The 21662-nt window shown below is 39.0% G+C and overlaps 1 protein-coding gene across 1 annotated transcript in view; it reads right to left on the reverse strand.

The window, feature by feature from the left end:
- LOC126468380 (probable Rho GTPase-activating protein CG5521) overlaps positions 1 to 21662 on the reverse strand; it is a 276527-nt gene that overhangs the window by 95607 nt on the left and 159258 nt on the right. The window contains exons 26-28 of the mRNA XM_050096545.1: positions 11754 to 11864; positions 8118 to 8297; positions 762 to 953 (exon numbers count right to left, since the gene is read on the reverse strand). Coding sequence (XP_049952502.1) covers positions 762 to 953; positions 8118 to 8297; positions 11754 to 11864 — 483 coding nt within the window. The remainder of the gene's footprint in view (positions 1 to 761; positions 954 to 8117; positions 8298 to 11753; positions 11865 to 21662) is intronic.

The raw sequence follows: 21662 nt of genomic DNA on the forward strand, positions 1-21662 counted from the left end.
ACACACGCGCGCGCGCAATGGGTGCCTGCACAAACACAACTCATGTACACTTGGTGTGTGTGTGTGTGTGTGTGTGTGTGTGTGTGTGTGTGTGTGTGTGTCTTCTATTTTTGATGAAGGCATTACAGGCCAAAAGCTTTATTTGAGAACAGTCTTTTTGTTGTGCCTATCTGCGAGTCAGCATCTCTGCTACATGGTGAGTGGCAACTTTCCTTTTCACAATATTTAATGAAGTTATTTCAGTAGCTGTCATCTTTCCCACTTTCTTAAGGTACTGTGTAAAGAAGTTCTATTGTTCTTTCAGCTGCCTGGGCTCAGCTATTCACTGTAGTGTGAACCTTCCACAATGGGGTTCAACACTTACAATACTGTTAACATACGATTATTCTCATTAATGAAACATATTAATTTGTTGATGGTGTTCCGATAACTTCAGTAAACAGGTCCATGTTCTCAACAGCATCTTTCAACATCATTACGTGGGTCTCAATGTAGAGAACTTATCACACTATATTTTGAAAATGTCTGATCAGTAAATCCTGAATTTATAGCATATTTTTACTTTTGTTGTGAACTGTTCTGTTACCATTTTTACAGTCAGAATTTTGCACAGTTGTAAAATAGTTTTGCACCCAAGGTAACAGCTTTCCCTCCTCCCTCTCCCAACCTTACCCCAATTATTAACCTTATTCTTCATTGTATCACTTATCAGCACACACATTCACACAGCATTTCACCTTGTTGATTTTCCCATCACATACCATTTTTGCAGCAAGTTGAATGGGTTGCTCTGCTGATCCAGGAGGTGGTGGCTCTTGTGGTATTTGAGGTGGTGCAGATTCTTCACGGAGATTATCTAATTTTATATCCAAATCGTAGTCTGCGGACTCTGGTATAGGTGGTGTCTCACTTTCTGTTGCATGTGCCTTTCCACTCTGCAACTGACTTAAAACCTGTGTACAAAAGTGTTGAAAATTTTACTTAAAGTTATAATAACCATGTGAAAAGTGAAGATTGCTATTCATTACATAGAGGAGGCATTGAGAAGCATACAGAAAAAAAAACACATAGTGGTAGATATAATTAGCTATTCGGCTAAGTCCTTCAACTCTCTCTCTCACTCTCAGACATACACACAAAAAGCACGTGCATGCCCAACTGTCGATTTCGGGCATTAAGATCAACTTGCAACTGCACCTGAGGTGAACAGCGATTTCAGCTAGAGTGGAGTGGGTAGTACAGTTAGAGAAGAGTGGAGCACGTTGTGCAAGGTGCTATGCTCAGCAACTGGACGGTCTTGCTTTGTCTTGATCACAGTTTGTTGGTGGCTATTCAAGTGGACAGACAGCTTCTTAGCGGTCACACTCAAGGAGAATGCTGCACAGTTGTTGCAGCTAAGTTGGTAGGTCACACAACCAGTACCTGTTTCACAGATGACTCTGCCTCTAATGAGACAGAAGACGCTTGTGAGAGGGTGTGGGGGAGAGAGTCGTGGGACGATGTAGGGGACAGGTTGCATGTCCAGGTCTGCTGCAGGGAAGTGATATATATAGGGCAACAGGTTGGGAGTGGAGATGAAACAGGAGCAGAAAAGGGTGCGGAGTACGTTGAGTAGGCAGCAGATTATTACTGTGGGAGGGGTTTGAAGCATAGTGGTGAGGATATTTCTCATTTAAGCGTACAGCAAGAGGTAATCTAAATCATGGCAGAGAATATGATTCAATTGCTTCATTCTTAGGTGGTACTGAGTTGCGAGGGAGGCTTTGTGCCTAGTCAGTGGGTGTGTGGGAGGACGGTAGGTAACGGGGGATACAAGTTGCAAGAGATTTGTTTTTGAATAAGGTTGGAAGGGTAATTTCAGTCTACGAAGCTTCAATGAAACCCCTGGCACATTTAGAAAGGGACTGACTGCTCATCACTACAGATGTGACACTCATCGGTAGCTATACTGTACGGAAGGGACCTCTTGATGCGGAATAGATTGGTTTGTTGATTTGAGGAAGGGGACCAAACAGCGAGGTCATTAATCCCACCGGATTAGGGAAGGATGGGGAAGGAAGTTGGCAGTGCCCTATCAAAGGAACCATCCCGGCACTTGCCTGAAGCGATATAGTGAAATCACAGAAATCTAAATCAGGATGGCGGGACGCAGGTTTGAAATGTTCTCTTCTCAAATGTGAGTCCAGTGTACTAATCCTTGTGCAATCTCCCTCGGTGGGGTGGTATGGATGGCAACTGTTAAAGTGAAGGAATCTCTTGGTGGTTGGTAGGTCCGATGTGGACAGATGTACTGATGCAGAGACAGACATCAAGAAAGGTGGTTTCATAGGCTCTGAAGGACCACGTGAAGTGAATGGGGGAGAGGGTGCTGGAGTTCTACAGGAATGTGGATAGTGTGTCCTCACCCTTGGTCACGATTATGGAGTATCATCAATGGATCTGAATCAGGTTGAGGTGTGGTGTTCTGGATGGTTAGGAAGGATTCCCCTAGACAGGCCACGAACGGGTTGACATAAGAGCTGCCAAACAGGCGGGCTTTGCTGTACCACGGATGGCTTCAAATAAGCAGTAATTGTGGGTGACAAATGTAGATGTTACGATCCTTGTCGGTTGGTTATGGTGAATAGGAAGGAGGTTGCAGGGATGGAGTCTGTCAGGCACTTGGAAAGGTAGTGTTCAATAGCTGATGTTAGTATAGAGAGAGATGGCATCAATAATTATGATCAGGGAGGTGGGTGGTAAAGAAACAGTAACTATGGAGAATCTAGCACATTTTATACATATTGCTCCAGCTTCACCTTCACCTGGTCCACCTCAGCCCAACAAATCACTTATCTTTATGTCAACCTCCACCTCATGGATGGCTACATTAGGGCATTTATCCACATCACCAGTAATACCTCCACTTCAACTGCTGCCAGCCATTCCACACCCAGAAATCCCTTCCATGCAGCCTAGCCTCCTACAGTGGTCATATGCAGTACCCTTGCCCATCCCCATATCATCCATACTCCCAACCCCTTGCCTCATGGCTCTTTCGTCATCAGTCTACTGACTGCAGCCTGCCACAAATTTCTCCCTTCCGACAACCTTTTCATCTTGGAGTTAAATGACCAGAGACCTTCAGCAGGTTTACCCTGTTCTTCTGCCCTAGTCTCCCAAGGACTTCATGGCATTCTGCAACCATCTTTGATCTCGTTGCAGGGGCTGGCAGAGATTTCAGTGACGCTTGGCTGTCTGAATAAATGTAGATGCTATGATTCTTGTAACACCTAGGCAAATTCTCCTCTGCATACACACTGGTAGCAAATATTTCAGCCTGGAATACTGTGGCCATCTTCACTAGAGAGACTGCTCTCTCTAGACTGCTTCTCATATACTCCGGCCCCAGTGTCTTCATTTGTTTTCAGGCCATCAGTAAACCAGGCTATGTCTCCTGAATGGTGGCGTGGTCTGTTCTTCCAATGCTCCCAACTGTTACACTGAAAGTTTTATTGCAGCAGCTGGAAATCATAATGAATCCAGTCCTGTCAGAGCTTCTGTTCTAGTACAAACTTCACGATAACATCTAAATTCAAGGCAGATATAAACTGATTTTCATACGTAAATACTGTAATCTATATTCGTGAATTTTTATTAATTTTTCTGGATATTTGCCACATTTTTCTCTAAATATAATTGTTCATTTAAATATTGATATAATTTTAAAACTATGATTTTATACTATGATAATTATTTAAAAATAAGCAATAGCAATTTTAGAAATTCCGAAGGAATGTTATCCATCCCTCCTGTCTCATTTGATGGCAAGTCTAGCAAACCTCTATTAAACTCTGACTAATACCGGAACCTCTCCATTTTCTGTATCATCTACCCTTTCTTCTTCTGCAACATTGTCAGATAGTTCCTCCCCCTCATAGAGACCTTCAATGTACTCTTTCCTCTGTTCCCTCTCTACTCTATGCCTAACAGTGAAATTCCCACTGCACACTTAATGTTTATGGTCTTGCTATTAATTTCACCCAAGATTGTTTCGACTCTTTCATATATTGCATCAGTTCTCCCAAAAAAACACACCTTTTTCGATCTTTTCACTTTTTGCTCCAGATATTTTGCCCTGATTTCCTCACACTTCCTATTTATTTCGACCCTAATTGACTTATATTGCTGTATTTCCGTCTTACTGATCAAATGAAATATATGAACCGCTGAGAGCCAAAGTGGTATAACTCTCTGTTTTCCACTTCTAAGGAATGAAAGGTTTTGCATTTCATGTAATGTAAATTCATGCTTTACAATAATTCATGATTCTTTTGATGAAAATGAGATGATATAATTATGAAATATTTTAATTGCATTTACTACAGACATTTTAGGTATTTTTATCATAAATCCCTTTCTATAGTCTCTAGAAGTTGGATTACCACTTTTCCTCTCAAAAATTTACTCATTGTGAAAGGTAAAGTGATATAAATCAAGAGTTGTGCCACTCTACTTACAAACATTTTGGCTAAGTTAAATACCTGAGAAGAAATATGCTGTCTTTTAATTTCTGTAATTAGAATTTATTTATAAAACATAACTATAACGTGATACAATAAATGTGAGTCTGTGCTTACTGCTCCGATTATGCACTTTTCTCACACAAATTGAGTTAAAATAATTGCATTATTGTTAATTACTATAATGCTCCCTACTGAGTCTATCTGAGAGTACAGCAGTGTGTTCACCTACGGATTATAAATAAATTGTTGTTTCTAAATGTCAAAATTCCTTAAAATGTCATTCATTTCAAGAGGCTTTATAATGGAGAATGTCTGTTTACTCTGTTTCTCCATCCACATCATCTTATCATCTTCCTCTGCCATAGAGTCAACATGTACAGGCCCAGATTCCTCAGCCAAACTTGCAGTTGTCAGTTCATTGAAAAAAGCTTGGTGCACCGGACGGATGTACGTGAGAAGTGTCATCATGTCATTCCTTTTTGCCTCATGACAGGTCTCACAGCATTGTTGAGAGAAAAAAGTTTTATGGTTCACGTATTTAATGTGAGTTATCACTGCTTGATTCGTGCAGGCTTTAACCTAGACTTCAACACAGAGTGCAAACTTCCCTTATAAACACAATTTCTGCTTTAATATCATCTTGATATTATAAATCTAAAGACAGAAAACAATGCTAATGTTTAGTAGCATTATTACAATGCCTTTTTGATTTTAGAGCATAAATACACACACAAAACAACACAGAACAACAAGACCACACAGCCTTGCCACTTGACTTACCCACTATTCCCATGAACGCTCTTCACTCGGACATGAGAGGAAGAATGCATTTGGAGCTTTCAAGTGGTTATACCACTTCTCAACAACAAATTTCTGTGCAATGCGAGTAAACTGAATGGTATAGCTCAAAAACTACCTTTTTTTTTTTACTTGGACCACTTTGGTTCCCAGCAGCTCTTATCTTCTGTTATCCAAGGTTTCTTTGCAGCCACCTTCTTTGCATCGATCATCATCTGTTGAAAATCTGATTTCCAATTCCAGAGATAGCCAGTCCTCTTCATCTGAACTGCCTACTGTGGTGTTCATTATCACAGTATGTACTACCTCAGAGAACTTCAAATGCATCTCCTCATTCCCCAGTACTTCAGCGTCCCACTTCTTTCTACACAGGTTTTTCGGACAATTCTGTTTAATTCCAGTCTACTGTCCATCACTACTAAATTATGATTGAAGTCTGTATCTGTTCCTTGGTAATCCATACACTCCAATAGATGATTTTGGAATCTCTGTCTGACCACGATGTAATCCAGTTGGAATTTTCCTGTGTTTCAAGGCCTTTCCAAGGTGAATCTTCTCTTCTTCTGATTTTTGAACAGTGTATTCACTATTACTAGGTAAAATTTACTGCACTTCTCAATTTTTTCCAGCCCTCATTCCTGCTGGCACACTCATACTCTCCAGTTTAACTATTTTCCCCTCCCCTACTACCATGTTCCAGTCCCCCACGATTATTAGATTACCCTCTCCCTTCACATAATGAGTTACCTGTTCAGTATCCTCATATTACTTCTCTCTAATCTTTTGGTTGTGACACCGGTATGCATACCTGAACTATTGCTGTTTACATTGGTTTGCCTGTTCAGAGTAACACAATTTCTGCCCTACCTCCCTATTCATAATGAATCCTACTCTTATTCCATTTTCTGCTGCTGTTGATATTACCCAATACTCATCTGATCAAAAATCCTTGTCTTTTTTTCCATTTCACTTCACCGATCCCCGCTATATCTGGATTGAGCCTTTGCATTTCCCTTTTCAGATTTTCTAGCTTCCCTACCACGGACTCTTAAAATGTTATACATTTGTTGATTGTTCAGTCATTTTCTCATGGTTAATTCCCCTTTGTCAGAGATCTAAATCTCCCCCCCCCCACCACCACCACCACCACCACCACCAATACCACCACCACTACCCCCACCCCCACCCCCACCCTGCAGGATGCCATCATTGCTGATGATTTTTATTCAAAATTTAAGCAGTGGCTGGGTTTGAACCAGGATGTTTAGATTATTTATCGAAGACACTGTCCCTAGACCATTGAGACACCATGTCTCTTATCCCTGCAACAGACACAGAAGCAAAACCTGCAGCATTTGTCATACCACTACCACCTACTCCACCCCTGACACAGACATTTCTTATCCCATCAAAAGGAAAGCAGCAACATGATCTACAAAATAATCTGCAATCACTGTGCAGCTCTCTACGTGGGCATGACAACTAACAACCTGTCTGTCCACATGAATGGCCACAGCCGAACTGTGGCCACTAGACAGCTGAACATGCTGCACAACACAAAGTGCTTCACTTCAATGTCTGCTTCACAGCCTGAGACATTTGGATTCTTCCTGAGACATTTGGATTCTTCCTATCAACACCAGCTTTTCTGAATTACACAGGTGGGAAGTCTCCCTGAACTTCTCCATTCCATTAACCCCCTGGCCTCAACCTCCTAGCCCCCGTCCACTATCTGCCTATCCCCTTCCTTACTCCCACTGCAAGGCCTACACATGCCTTCTATCCTGCCAGTGTACCTGTGTAGTCCTTCCCCCTTCTCTCTTCTTCCCTTGCCCCCCCCCCCCCCCCCCCCCAATTGCAGCCTACCATTGCTGCCCCTTGCAACTTACTATCTACTCCTTGTCACATCCCTGCACAATTCGCCAAGTAGCACTAGCTTCTCCCTACGCCAATATTCTGCTCTCTCTCTCCCCTACACATCCAACAGCTCTTCTGTAATTTCATTATCCTTCCCTAGCCAACATCGCTGCTCACCTCAGAATCAGATGCAGTAGGGCCTTAGCACCTGGAGATGACAATGGCCATGTATATGTGAGTTATGCATGTTTGAACGGGGGTGCGTTTTGTCTATGTGTGAGGAAGGACTTAGTCTGATTATATCTAGCAGTCTTTTTTCAATGTTCTAAGTGCTGAGTAACAATTTAGTCTTTCCCTATTACTGTAAGTAATATAATACTTACACTTTGGAAAATTAAAAACTTACTTCATTGGGAGACACTAAACTACAAGAAATCTGAGGAGCAATGTTAAATATCTACAAGTGCTGGAAAACTCATACCATAGACTATGTGTAGGAAAAGAATAGAGGAAGAATGTACTAATTGTGGAGATTGATCTAATGCCATTTCTATTCCTTCCCAAATTTTGGATCTTCCTTGGAGCTAATTTCTGAGTAACTTCTCCTACCCCGTCATCTGACTTAGAAACTGGCGAGTAGGCAGTCCTCTTCTGTTTCAAGTGTCATTAAGGCATTGAATATTTATTTAAATCTGCTACAAATGGTGAAATTATGTCTAAACAGTGTTCTGAAGTCTTTAAAATGGACTCAAACTATGTGACATTTAGCTTTCCCACATGTTTCACTAAATAGCCATTCACTAGGACTCAGTTTAATCTTGTATTCTCAATATAATGCCTCTAACACAACATTTTTTGGTTGTCTGTAATAAGGTACCAGTTAATCAGAGAACAAACAGAAAGAAGAAGCCATAGTAATAGAAACTGTACTCAGATTTGAAAATTATCTTTTCTTACCTTGAAAACTGTAAGCAGCAAACAGTTTCGACCATGAGCCACTAATTGTGGAATTGGTACACACATGCACCACTCACCAAGGCAAAACATAAGTGATGTAAGTAAAACACAACTGGAACCAGATAAACTCTCCTTATTTTGTTGACGTGGAGCCAGCTGCGACAATGTAAGAGCTAACACCTGAAAAATCATGATCATTACACTTTCTACTTCTTGAGAGAGAATGCGTAACATAATATTATTTTTACACTGCGTTAAGACAAATGAAACTGTACTTAGTTATCTACTGTTTCATTTCCTTTCTTCATTGAATATATTTATTTACTGATCCATATTTTGAAACGTAGCTTGCTTATTACAACATTAATCCAGATGATCTCCTCCATAATGGAATGTGTAATATTCTGTCATATATTATTAATGAAGGATTTATGACACGTCAGTCACTACTTAGGTTTCAGAATTCAATTTATTACCCTTCATTGCTTTTGGAAATTTTCACTTACAATCTTCTGAAGGTATACATTTCATTAGTTTAATACTATAAAATGCAAATAAGAGCGCTATTGTAGTTTGTTTATCCTTGCTTGCAACTTCTGGCAGCGTAGCTAAGAAATTCGCACTGGCATGTGTAACTTATTTATTTAATCATATGGCTAGGGTCCCCCATCGGGCAGGCCTTTCGCCAGGTGCCGGTTTTTCAATCTGACACCACTTCGGCAACCTGCAGTTGATGAGAATGATAGGATGATGATGTGAACAGCACAACACCCAGTCCCTGGGCGGAGAAAATTCCCCAACCCAGTCGGGAATCGAACCCAGGCCCAGAGGGCCGACAATCTGTCACATTGACCATTCAGCTACCGGGGACGGACACGTGTAATAAATTACACACACACACACACACACACACACACACACACACACACACACTTCAACTGTGATTTTTGTACTGCAGACATTCACTTGTTGAAGTGAAAATAACTTACTTAATACTGAAAATGCTGTTTGTTTGTTTATTAATGGTGGAAGAAGTGACACTAATGAAGCAAAATTATCTGAAATGAACTTTGGTATACTCTTCACAATCAAACATTACATGAAGACCAAATAGAAGGCTTGCCCACAGTTATGTTACAGATGTGGATACTATCCAGTAACAGTATTGACCTGGCCAGGATGAAATTATATGCCATGCACAAAAAACATAATATACACAGAAAGGCCCCAACTCATGTCCGCAACGACAGTGATTTGGCACAGACTGTAAGATATGCTACTGAAACTTTGTTTTTCTATCATTTTAAAGCAATAAATCAAATCTTAATACAAACATGAACTCCACAATGGTTGAAAGTTGATGTGGGGTTCCCACACACCTACCTATAAGCATACAAGGTGGAATCCAAAATTTTCAGGACTGGTGCTCCCATCTGGAAAGGAGTTGTAAACCTTTGCACCACTAGGTGGCAACAGCTGCATATCTGACGAGTCAGTGTGCGGAGTGGCATTCAGCTGGGAGGACATGTTGCGTGTCACAGTGATTTCTGTAATGCTCTGTGTCTGGTGTGTGGCAATTTTACAATGGATTCACAAACAGAACAGTGTGTGTGTATCACATTCTGTGCGAATCTCAGGAAAACTGCTATGGAAACCCTTGCAATGATTCAACAAGTGTTTGGGGGACAGAGCATGAGCCGTACACGTGTGTTTGAGTGGCATGCTCGGTTCAGGGCCGGCCGTACAGATGTCAAAGAAGAAGCATCTGGAAAGCCTGTTGCCGAACTTCAACATTTCATTCGAGCGAATCGACGTCGAACCATTGAAGACCTCGCGGATGAAGTGGGTATTGGTTATGGGACACGTCAACGAATGTTGACTAATGAATTGGGCATGCATCATGTCGCTGCAAAATTTGTGCCTAGTATCTTGACTGCCAATCGGTAGGCACAGCATGTTGAAGTGTGCATGGACCTTTGTCAGACCGCATCTGATGATCCAACCTTCTTGTCACAGGTTATCACAGGCAACAAGAGCTGGATTTATGGTTATGACCCAGAGACAAAGCAACAATCATCCCAGTGGAAGAGCCTGGGCTCTCCAAGACCCAAAACACGAGACAGGTGAAGAGCATGATCATCGTTTTGTTTTATATCAAGGGAATTGTGCACAGGGAATTTGTCCCACCCAACCAAACAGTGAATTTCGCCTACTACTGCGACGTTTTGCGACAGCTCTGTGAAAATGTGCGGCAACGGCGGATCGAACTTTGGTGTCAAGGGAACTGGCTGCTGCACCATGACAATGTGCCCTGTCACACGTCCTTGCTTACCAGGACCTTTTGGCAAAAAACAACATGGCGGCTATACCCCACCCACCGTACTTGCCAGATTAGGCACCTTGCGACTTTGCGTTATTCCCAAAACTGAAACTCAAGTTGGAAGGCTGTTGGTTCACCACTCTAGAGGGGATTCAAGAAGTATCACTGGCAGTGAGGAACACCCTCAAAGAACAGGAGTTCTCGAAAATGTTTGACCAGTGGCAGAAGAGCTGGGACTGGTGTGTATGTGCGGATGGGAATTACTTTGAGAGTGATGGTGACCATCAGTCCAAAGGTAAGGTTTTCAATAGATGGCAGCACCAGTCCCGAAAATTTTGGATAGCACCTTGTCATTGAGAGCAATCATGGGAATTAAGATGGCAGAAAAGAAGCCAATGAGATCAACAAAGTAATTTTCTTTTGACCATGGGGAAAGTAGTTACTACTCTCTAATGTGATAATCTCAAAATGCTAGTTGCCAGTGTGCAAGTTTACTGTATTGTTGACAAGAATGCAGTTTTTAGGGTCAAACAGAAATGATAGGAAATCAGTTAGTGTGAGCAGTCATAGTAACTTTTAGTAGTAACAAGTCTAGTAATTCATTTTTTCAGTTTGTTCATAATTTCTCTCATGACAAATGAAGGTATTGAACCTAATATATACTTTGAGCAACACAACACATCACACCATAACTAAAACTAAGATCATGTATCTCAGACTAAATCATTAACAACTATTTCCACTAACAAGTTAGTGCAAAAAGACTAATGAAATAGAACACTAGTATGATGGAAATATAGAACATAAAAGGACTCCTTTCAAAATCAGAGCAGTATATATTTTTCAGCACACACTTCACATTGTTAAGTGCTTGCCACAATGCAAAACGTGAAGCACACAATGTGAGAAATTTACACTTTCCAGAATATAAATATGTCCTTTTGTTGAAGGTTTGTCATTCACTACCCTTTACTCTCATCCTTTATGTTGCTCCCTCCTGACATAACAACCCACTACCAATATATGCTCCGTAAGGTGCATAAGGATGTGTATGTGTATATGGCTCTTCATAAACTTTAGCCCCACAGAATTCTTACTTCAAATATTCAGCATTCAGAAAAATTTATTTTTTCTAAAATAGGCAAAAAACGAATTTCTGCTGTAACTTTCACTAGAAAACAAGGCCAGCCCTGAGATAACATATCTCACTACAACCAAATAAAGTACATAAAGAAAAGATGGCAAATGTAGTTTAACACAATAAAGGAAAAAACACCACTGAGATACTTGAGACTGGGTGGTAATTTCAATCTTACCTCAATAATTCGTAAAGGTATCTCTGGAAAGACTTCAAGTAAGTGAGCTGCATGATCAGACAATGCCACAAGAACATCAGAGGCAACCAGTGCCACGGTCTTGTTATTGAACTGTAAACAAAAGAAAAAACAGGTAAATAGCAACAAATGTTTGGTGAATATGTATTTTTTTTAAAAACTCACTCGTACTCAGTTCAGTGTTAACATTATTTGTGAAAAGTGTCACATGTATGATTTTCTTAATGCACAATTTTTTTAATGAGATTCAAACTGGCATTTTCTAAATGCAGGATTTGTCCTGTTGTTTGGGTGACAAGATTCAAAACAAAGCAAATTCAGGGATGTCACTTGGTGATGGTACTATTTCAATAAGAGGCCACTGTCCTCTACTAAAGTCACTAAATGCCTGATGCACACTTAATACAAAAATTAGAAATAACTTGAAATTCAAGAAATTATTCCTAGCTCTTGTAAACAAAGCACCTGATTAACAATTTACTTCCTGGTACCAGCCCTTTGCACTACTTTATGAGGCAGCTACAGAACAAGTATCTTTACAAGCAAAGCTCCCACTTGATGATGCAAATAATGTTTCAACAATGGGTAGATGAATAATCAAAACAGAAAATGATCATGTTCAAATGGTTATTTATTTTAATCACATAGCCAAGCTTTAGATTGGTTATACATGGTTGACATTGTAGTAACTTACAAATAACACTTCACATGTCTCAAAATTGTGAGCAACTCTTTGAAACGACACATATGATGCTGCTATGACTGTGGTCCGTTTCTGGTCTCTCGAGGTATAACAGGAACCTTATCCCGCAAAATGGCGGCTTTGTGACATTATACTATTAATTTCACTGAGAGACTACATTTTGTTTACAAATAATATGCAAACAGTACACATATTATAGATGTAACACAATTTTTCTTCCCGTTCTCTTTGAAGTATGTACCTATTGGAAGCATGGAATATTCTTTTTCCAGATATCATTAATCTGTCAGTGGGATAATCTTCAAGGTCTTTTCCAGTAATGGCCCACATTTTTTCGTGTCCCCTACCATTGTCCTTAACCTCTATATTGCATTGTAACAATATTGCTCCATCAAGTGAGGGCGCCTGCAGATGCTCCTCAGTTCACCCGTAGGCAAGTGCAGGTTTGGTAGGCAACCCACCCGGCTGTCATATTGCAATGTGTTCATTCACTGCTCTGTTGTGTGCACACTTGGCACCATATGATTTATTAATGCTTCACATTTCATAGTGAACATAGCTATAACTTCTCAAAATATCCAGTTCCCATTTTCCCTTTGTTGGAAAGAACAATATTCTTATTAGTTGGAAATAATGGGTTGCCTCAGTGACTATAATGTTGCACAATATGCTCAATACAATGAAGAAGTACAATATTTAGCATTGCTATGAGTCCCTTCATGACACACACTTTTATGAGCTGGATGGCACCTTGAGTGGCATCAAGAGTAAGCTATGAAGCTGCACGCAGTATTGCAACTAGTGGAGCCAATTTCGATAGGGCCCCTGTTCAAATCATGTTTGTTGGCTGTCGTAGGGTGTTTAATGCCAGGAGAGGTATAGGAACTGAAAGGAGTCTGTCTCTCCAAGCCAACAGTTTCTCTTTGGATCTGAGATATGGGGCAGATCTGAAAACTGAACAGAAGGAGAAAGGTCGAACTTTTATTGGTTATTCATTAGCACTTGATGAAACCACTGATGTAACAAACTATGTGCAGCTTGCAGTATGTGTGTGTGGGGTGTTAAGTCAGAACTACAGGTTATTGAGGACCTGTTAGATGTTATACCAGCGTTTTACAGAACCACACGCGGCAATATTTTTGAGGTGGTGTGTTTGCCATGAGACAGTCTCTGTTCTATGGTGATAGATGGAGCACCATAAATGGTTGGAGTCAATGTGGTTGTGTGTCTCATATAAAAGCAAAAAGATCAAGACCAAACTTGGAAAACACAAAGTATACACAGTTTCATCCACTAGGAGGCCCTTTGCACAGGAAGTGTGCAATACTGCGATGTCAAGAATGTTATGGTACAATGTGTGAATTTTGTAAGGCATCATGGTGTCAAATCACCACCTGCAAGCAGTATATGATGATGTACCATAACATGTTACAATACGATGGCTTATTAGAGAGAAAATTCAAAATTTATTCTTACCAATTCAGAAGGAAATCACCTATTTATGGAAATGAAAGGAACGAAGCAATAGGCACTCAGTGGGAACAAATAAGTTACGAACTTCGCTTTCTCACTGATATTAGGGGACACTTAAATCACTTTAATTTGTCTTGTCAAGGAAAGGATCTGCTTATTCCTATCATGAATAACAAAATCAATGCATTCATGGACATACCCCATCTACATGATTGCTACAGGAAACCTAACATTTTCAAAAACCTTTCATCACTACAATTACCTTCACATTATTCATGTTTTGTGGCAACAAATTACTGTGCAATTCTGTTTGTTTTGAGAAAAGGTTTAATGACCTGTGCAACCTACAAAACAAATTCAAATTATTTAGCACACCATTTTATGTTGCACCAGATACTGTGCCTTCAAAAGTACAATCAATTTATTAAGATAGTATATTGTGATGTTCATGCAGAAGACTTTCCGAAGCTACACAAGAATGCAGCTCACATTATATTTAGGTTTGGCTCAGCGTATTGTTGTTAAAAAAACTGTTTTACATAATGAAGAGGATAAAAGCTGTAGAAAGATTCCAGCTCCAAGACCCAACACTAAAGAGCATTCTCCATCTTGCAGCAGCAGGGATCTCACTCCAAATATTTTGTCTCTTGTAATCAAAAAGAAATATCTTGTTTCACAAATGTAATGAAATATTAGAAAATTTCGCTTGGATTGAATTTTTCTGTTAAGTATATCCTGTCACAATGCATTTTTGCTGCAATGATCTCCTCATGGCCCTGTTTTGTTATGTGCACAGTGTTCAGTTAGTTACTTAATTCATTAGTCATCACACGACATGTTTTCCCCCATCCCTGCCTGTGAGCAGGCTTGATTTTACTTTAATTTTGGACCTACAAAGGAGGAAGGTGGGGAAGGAGGGGAAGAATTATATCCGGCACATGAGAGAGAGGTTAGCTGGACACACAGATTATGAAGGAATGGAGTTTTTTTTTAAACTGTGGTTGAAATCTGTGTGGAAAATGATATGTGAAATAGTATACGGTAGATACAGATTTTGTGGCTGGAAAGGAACTGTAAAGTGTTAATTACACATTTGCTTGATCATCTGATTTATTCATTCTTGCCCTAACGAAAAATAACAATGGAAATTCTTAGACAGAGTAATATGTAAAATAAAGGAAGGCATCAACTCACCTGCAGCTGACTGATGAGTGGCGCATAGAAACACACAACAGAAAATTATATATACTAGCTTTTGAGCTCTTGCTCTTTCTCTAGCAGAAGTACACACATTCACACACAACCACACAGGTACCCAAACATACATCTACATGGATACTCTGCAAATCACACTTAAGTGTCTGGCAGAGGATTCATCCAACCATGTCACAATTATTCTCTCTTATACCAATCAACAACAGTGTATGGAAAAAACTAACACCTATATTTTTCTGTGTGAGCTCTGATTTTCCTTATTTTATTATGATGGTCATATCCCCCAATGTAGGTAGACCTCAGCAAAATATTGTCACATTTAGAGGAGAAAATTGGTGACTGAAATTTTGTGGAATGATTCCACCGCAATGAGGAACACCTCTGTTTTAATTATGTTTACCCCACATCCTGTATCACGTCAGTGACACTCTTGAACTTTCTCAATGTCCTCTTTAATATTGTCTGGTAAGGACCCCACACCACTCAGCAGTACTCCAGAACAAGATGCACAAGCGTAGTGTAAGCAGTCTCTTTAGTAGATCTCTTGCATCTTCTAATGGTTCTGCCAATAAAATGCACGCCTGGGGCCATGTCAATACTCTTGCCCATGGGCCACGTGGCCACAATTTGGATGTCTGTGCGATAATGTGTGCATTTCAACCAGAGAAACAAGATCTCGAATGCTAGTGTAGCTAGTATTCTGCTGCGTGTTTCTACGCACCACACATCAGTCAGCTATAGGTGAATGGCTGCCTTTATTTCAAGTATTACCCAAATGAAATCCATTCATGGCATTTTTATAATGTGGAGAAGTTATGCAACCGTAATCTCTTTTCTAACAACCTGATGGTTTTCACAAATTTCCCTTTACACTGTGTAAACCACTCTTCCCAAAACTTTCTATGATCCAAACAGTTAACTGCCATTCCGTGATCTGGACAACTTTATCCATAATATAACCCACTCTAATCATAATAGTTCTATCCATTCCTGGGCACTGATCAGACTAGGAGACATTCACATCCTATTCAATCGTTTCACATTGATGCAATATTTCCTTAGAGAAGCGTCTGTTTAAGTATGGCCAATACTTGCTGAACTGTTAGAATGACAGTACATACACCTCCAATAACTATCCTTGTTCAAAAACCTTAGCATAGACGAGAAACATTGCATCAAAAATGTTGAATTTATATTTTGGTTCGAAATGCACTAAATACCTAATTGGAACCCCAAAATTTTGTTAAATGTTTGAAGTTTTGTTTGTGACAAATATCAACCTCACTAACACCCCATGAACATATACAACACAACCACATTCCATTTACACCAGCTATACTTTATCTGCCATACATATTGACAACTTTGTATCTCAATCTCTTCTCCATTTTTGACTATTCATCTGAACTGCACAATTTTACTACAGTTCTATAATTCCATGCTTCTTCCTAATCTGTGACTTTTCACTACCTATCTGCTACTTAATTTCATAACATCATGCTTCTTTTGTTCTGGACTTGCAGTGTCTGATCTTTCACTTTATTCCATAAATTCTTTATTAATTTTAGAAATTAGTTAGGGTACCTGCATTTGGCTACTGGCTGGATCATTATTCTATCTGAGAATACACACAACTTTATTATTTGTCTTTAAGTCCTTCGTTCTTAATTTTCTTTATGCATGTGCTAACATAACCATACAAAATTATTGATACAGTTATCTTTAATAACAACCAAGCCCAATGTTTCTGAAGAAAGAAGCAATATAAATGAAACAAATCAACAATTAAGATAAACACTAAACTGACAAAAAATCACAAAGGACAATGTACTATTACATTGCACACTGTTAAAATACTATGTTACCTCTACATTCTTTGGAACCTTATGATAAAACAAGCAGACAGGAACACAAGATGGCCGCCGAGTAAGTGACGCCAGAAACCATTTCCAGAAAGTTAAGTGATTTAGACAGGAATATAATTTAGTTTAACGCCGACAACAAATTAAATACGTGCATTAGTGTATCGTTTAGTCTTGCCATTAAAGGTTTGACTTTTCTTTGCGTATTTTTTCAGAAAACACAAAAAGATCGTAACTTCGCGAAGTCGCGCTTAGGCTTAAATTTTGTAAACGTGTTTGTTGCTTGTTTCACGGTAATTTAACTAGTTTCTCGGTAACAAATAAGTAAACTACAGTAAATAGCGTATAACTTCATTGTTTTAATACAGATTTCAGAAAAACAGCGTAACTTTGTATCAGAAACTTGCCTATATACATTTGTTTATAGGCCTAATTCTCGTAACGTTTTTGGAGAATCAAAGTTAAAGTATCTCGTTTAACTGTCCTTTTTTTCATTCCATCGAGTGAAATATATAATAAATAGCGTATACCTTCATTGTTTTAATACAGATCTCAGAAAAACAGCGGAATTTTAAATCAGAAACTTGCTTATATACATTTGTGAATAGGCTTAATTCTTGTAACGTCTTTTTTGATTTTCGGTAATTTAATTGATTTATTCTAGCTAAAGTATTATTTTTGCCATGAGTGAGAAGTGCCTGACTTGCCGTAGAATTGTTAGTTCCGGGGTTTGGTTGATGGATGTAGTAGTTTTTTTCACTGGGGAGACTGCAGTGGCGTGGGTGTTGGGAAAGTGGATCAGGCTCATCAGTGGTTATGTAGGATTTGCAGCAGAGATAGGAAGATAGTGGAACAGGAGGGGAAAATTGCTGCCCTTTCATTCTGAGCTAGATCAGGCTAGGGAAGATCTGGACAGGTTAAGGAGGGAGAAGGGCAAAGAGAGGTGGGAAGTGGCAACAGGTAGCAGAAGGAACATGACTAGAACTAAGTCTGACAGTTTTGTGGTGAATGTCAAAAATAAGTTTGACCTGTTGCTTCAGTTAGAAACTGATGAGCCTCAAGCAGAGGTAGGTGTAGACAGGACACAACAAACTTTCAATAGGAAATTGAAAAAGAATGTAGGAAAGTCATCGAAAAGGAAGAAAGTTCTGTTGTTAGGCAGTTCTCATGCCAGAGGTGTAGGCCAACTTCTGCAGGAGGAATTAGGACCAGAATACCAGGTCACAAATTTTTTCAAACCAAGTGCTAGTCTGGATCAGGTGACAGAGGATTTAGGTTCACTCTGTAAAGGATTTACCAGGGAAGACACCGTGGTTATTGTGGGAGGGCCAGGGAACAGCATCGACAGAGATCCTGGGTACAGTATAGAGTGTGATCTGGTAAAGATTGCGTCGGCATCGAGACACACCAATGTTGAATTTGTATCTGTCCTGAGACACCATGACCGGCCTCATTTGAACTCTTCTGTTGGGAGAGTTAATTTGGAGTTGGAACGGCTGCTTGGGTCGGGTGCGGGGGCTCATATTGGTGTGGTTCCTGTTGATTATATCAGTAGGTGGGACTATACCAGGCACGGCCTACATCTCAACAGGAAAGGGAAGGGGAAACTGGCTGGGGTAATAGCAGGAAATTTAAGGGGGGGAGGCACTGCCATGAATGGTAAAATACCAGTGGTTACAGGTGTTGGAGCAGCACCTTTTTTAGGATAGGTAAGACAGAAAGATGTCAAGTTCTACAAGAGGTCAGGATTGAAACAAATCTTCAGTTTAGGAAAGAAATTAAACAGCACAATTCTAGCACATTGGATCACCAATCACAGCTATCAATTATAAATTTTCACCAATCACCAGAAATTTTATCTCCACCAAGTTGTATCTCAGTCCTAGGTAATTGCATTGACGAATTAAAGTCACCCAACCCAATTGACATAATCTGCCTCTCTGAACACCGTGTGACCACTGGTATAGGAACTAGGCCTAAGCACAATGAGAAACTCAGACAGGAGAGTACTGAAAATGTTAGAATAAGGAAAGGTTCCTGTCAGACAGGGGGAAGCAAATTATTATTTGTGGGGACTTCAATGTAGATTCTCTGAAAGAGGGTAATAGGAAAAATGACCTTGAAGTATTACTCGGTTCTTTCAATTTGACACCCGTTATTGATTTTCCTACTCGGGTGGTAAAGGATAGCAGCTCACTGATAGATAACTTCTTTATAGACGAAGATAAGTTTAACCAGATAAATGCTCAGCCTGTTGAGAATGGTCTTTCTGATCATGGTGCACAGCTAGTTACAATATATGACATAGCTCCATTCAGCAATACTAAACAGTCCTCCAAAGTAGTACGTTCAGTCAACGATTTAACAATCGCAAATTTCAGGGAAAGCCTACAGCAGTTAGACTGGAATGAGGTGTACCATGAACCTGATGCCAATTTAAAATATAATTTATTTCATGACATTTTTGTAAATGCATTTGAAAACTGCTTCCCCAAGAAAATAGTTAAATATACTCGTAAGAAACCTTGTAACAAACCATGGCTTACTAAGGGTATAAAAATATCTTGTAACCGGAAAAGGGAAATGTATCTGACAGCATGAAAGAGTAGTGACCCAGAAACTATCAAAAATTATAAAAACTACTGTGTCATATTAAGAAAAGTTATTAAAAAATCCAGGAGTATGTGTATCATGTCTGAAATCAGCAACTCTGATAATAAAATTAAAACAATTTGGAATATTATTAAAAGAGAAACAGGTCAACCAAGAGCAGAGGAAGACAGTATTACCATCAAATTGAATGAAAACTTTACGAACAAAAAGTCAGAAGTTGAAAATATTTTTAATAATCATTTTCTAAATGTTGTGGATATAGTAGGATCCAGGTGTTCATTAGAAGATGCTAGGCTGTTAATAGAAGAGGCCATACCTATGCAATTTGATACAATTGAAATCTCACCCACTTCTCCCTCTGAAATTAGGAAAATAATAAACTTGCTTAAAAGCAAAAACTCACATGGAATTGATGGCATTTCCAGCAAAATACTAAAAGCTTGTTCTCAACAGATAAGTAAGATTCTCAGCCACCTGTGTAATAGCTCTCTGGAACAGGGCATTTTCCCTGATAGACTGAAATATGCTATTGTTATACCTTTGCATAAAAAGGGGGATAGATCTGATGTCAACAATTACCGTCCAATCTCCGTTCTAACAGCTTTATCCAAAATTTTTGAGAAAGTAATGTATTCAAGAGTAGCTTCACATATCTGTAAAAATGAAGTACTAACAAAATGTCAGTTTGGTTTCCAGAAAGGTTTTTCAACAGAAAATGCCATATATGCTTTCACCAGTCAAATTTTGAATGATCTGAATAACCGAACACCACCCATTGGGATTTTTTGTGATCTCTCAAAGGCTTTTGATTGTGTAAATCATGAAATTCTGCTAGACAAGCTCAAGTATTGTGGCATGAGTGGGACAGTGCACAAATGGTTTAATTCGTACCTAACTGGAAGAGTGCAGAAAGTTGAAATAAGTAGTTCTCGTAACATGCAAAGATCAGCACATTCCTCAAACTGGGGAACTATCAAGAATGGGGTTCCACAAGGGTCAGTCTTGGGTCCTTTGTTGTTCTTATTATATATTAATGACTTGCCATTCTATATTCATGAAGAGGCAAAGTTAGTTCTCTTTGCTGATGATACAAGTATAGTAATCACACCTGACAAACAAGAATTAACTGATGAAATTGTCAATACTGTCTTTCAGAAAATTACTAAGTGGTTCCTTGTAAATGGACTCTCACTGAATTTTGATAAGACACAGTACATACAGTTCCGTACAGTGAATGGTATGACGCCATTAATAAATATAGACCTTAATCAGAAGCATATCGCTAAGGTAGAATATTCCAAATTTTTAGGTGTGTCCATTGATGAGAGATTAAATTGGAAGAAACACATTGATGATCTGCTGAAACGTTTGAGTTCAGCTACTTATGCAATAAGGGTCATTGCAAATTTTGGTGATAAACATCTTAGTAAATTAGCTTACTACGCCTATTTTCACTCATTGCTTTCATATGGCATCATATTTTGGGGTAATTCATCACTGAGGAATAAAGTATTTATTGCACAAAAGCGTGTAATCAGAATAATAGCTGGAGTCCACCCAAGATCATCCTGCAGACATTTATTTAAGGGTCTAGGGATATTCACAGTAGCTTCTCAGTATATATACTCTTTTATGAAATTTGTTATTAACAACCAAACCCAATTCAAAAGTAATAGCAATGTGCATAACTACAATACTAGGAGAAAGGATGATCTTCACTATTCAAGATTAAATCTAACTTTGGCACAGAAAGGGGTGAATTATACTGGCACTAAAGTCTTTGGTCACTTACCAAATAGTATCAGAAGTCTGACAGATTACCAACAAGTATTTAAGAAGAAATTAAAAGAATTTCTGAATGACAACTCCTTCTACTCCATAGAGGAATTTTTAGATATAAATTAAGGGAAAAAAAAGAAAAAAAATTTAAAAAATAAAAAAATATTAAAAAAATAAAAAATAAAAAATAAAAATAAAAAATAAAGAAAAACAAAAAACACAAAAAAAATAAAGTTGTTATATTAA

This window comes from Schistocerca serialis, chromosome 1 (genome assembly GCF_023864345.2).
Source record: "Schistocerca serialis cubense isolate TAMUIC-IGC-003099 chromosome 1, iqSchSeri2.2, whole genome shotgun sequence".
Taxonomy (NCBI): domain Eukaryota; kingdom Metazoa; phylum Arthropoda; class Insecta; order Orthoptera; family Acrididae; genus Schistocerca; species Schistocerca serialis.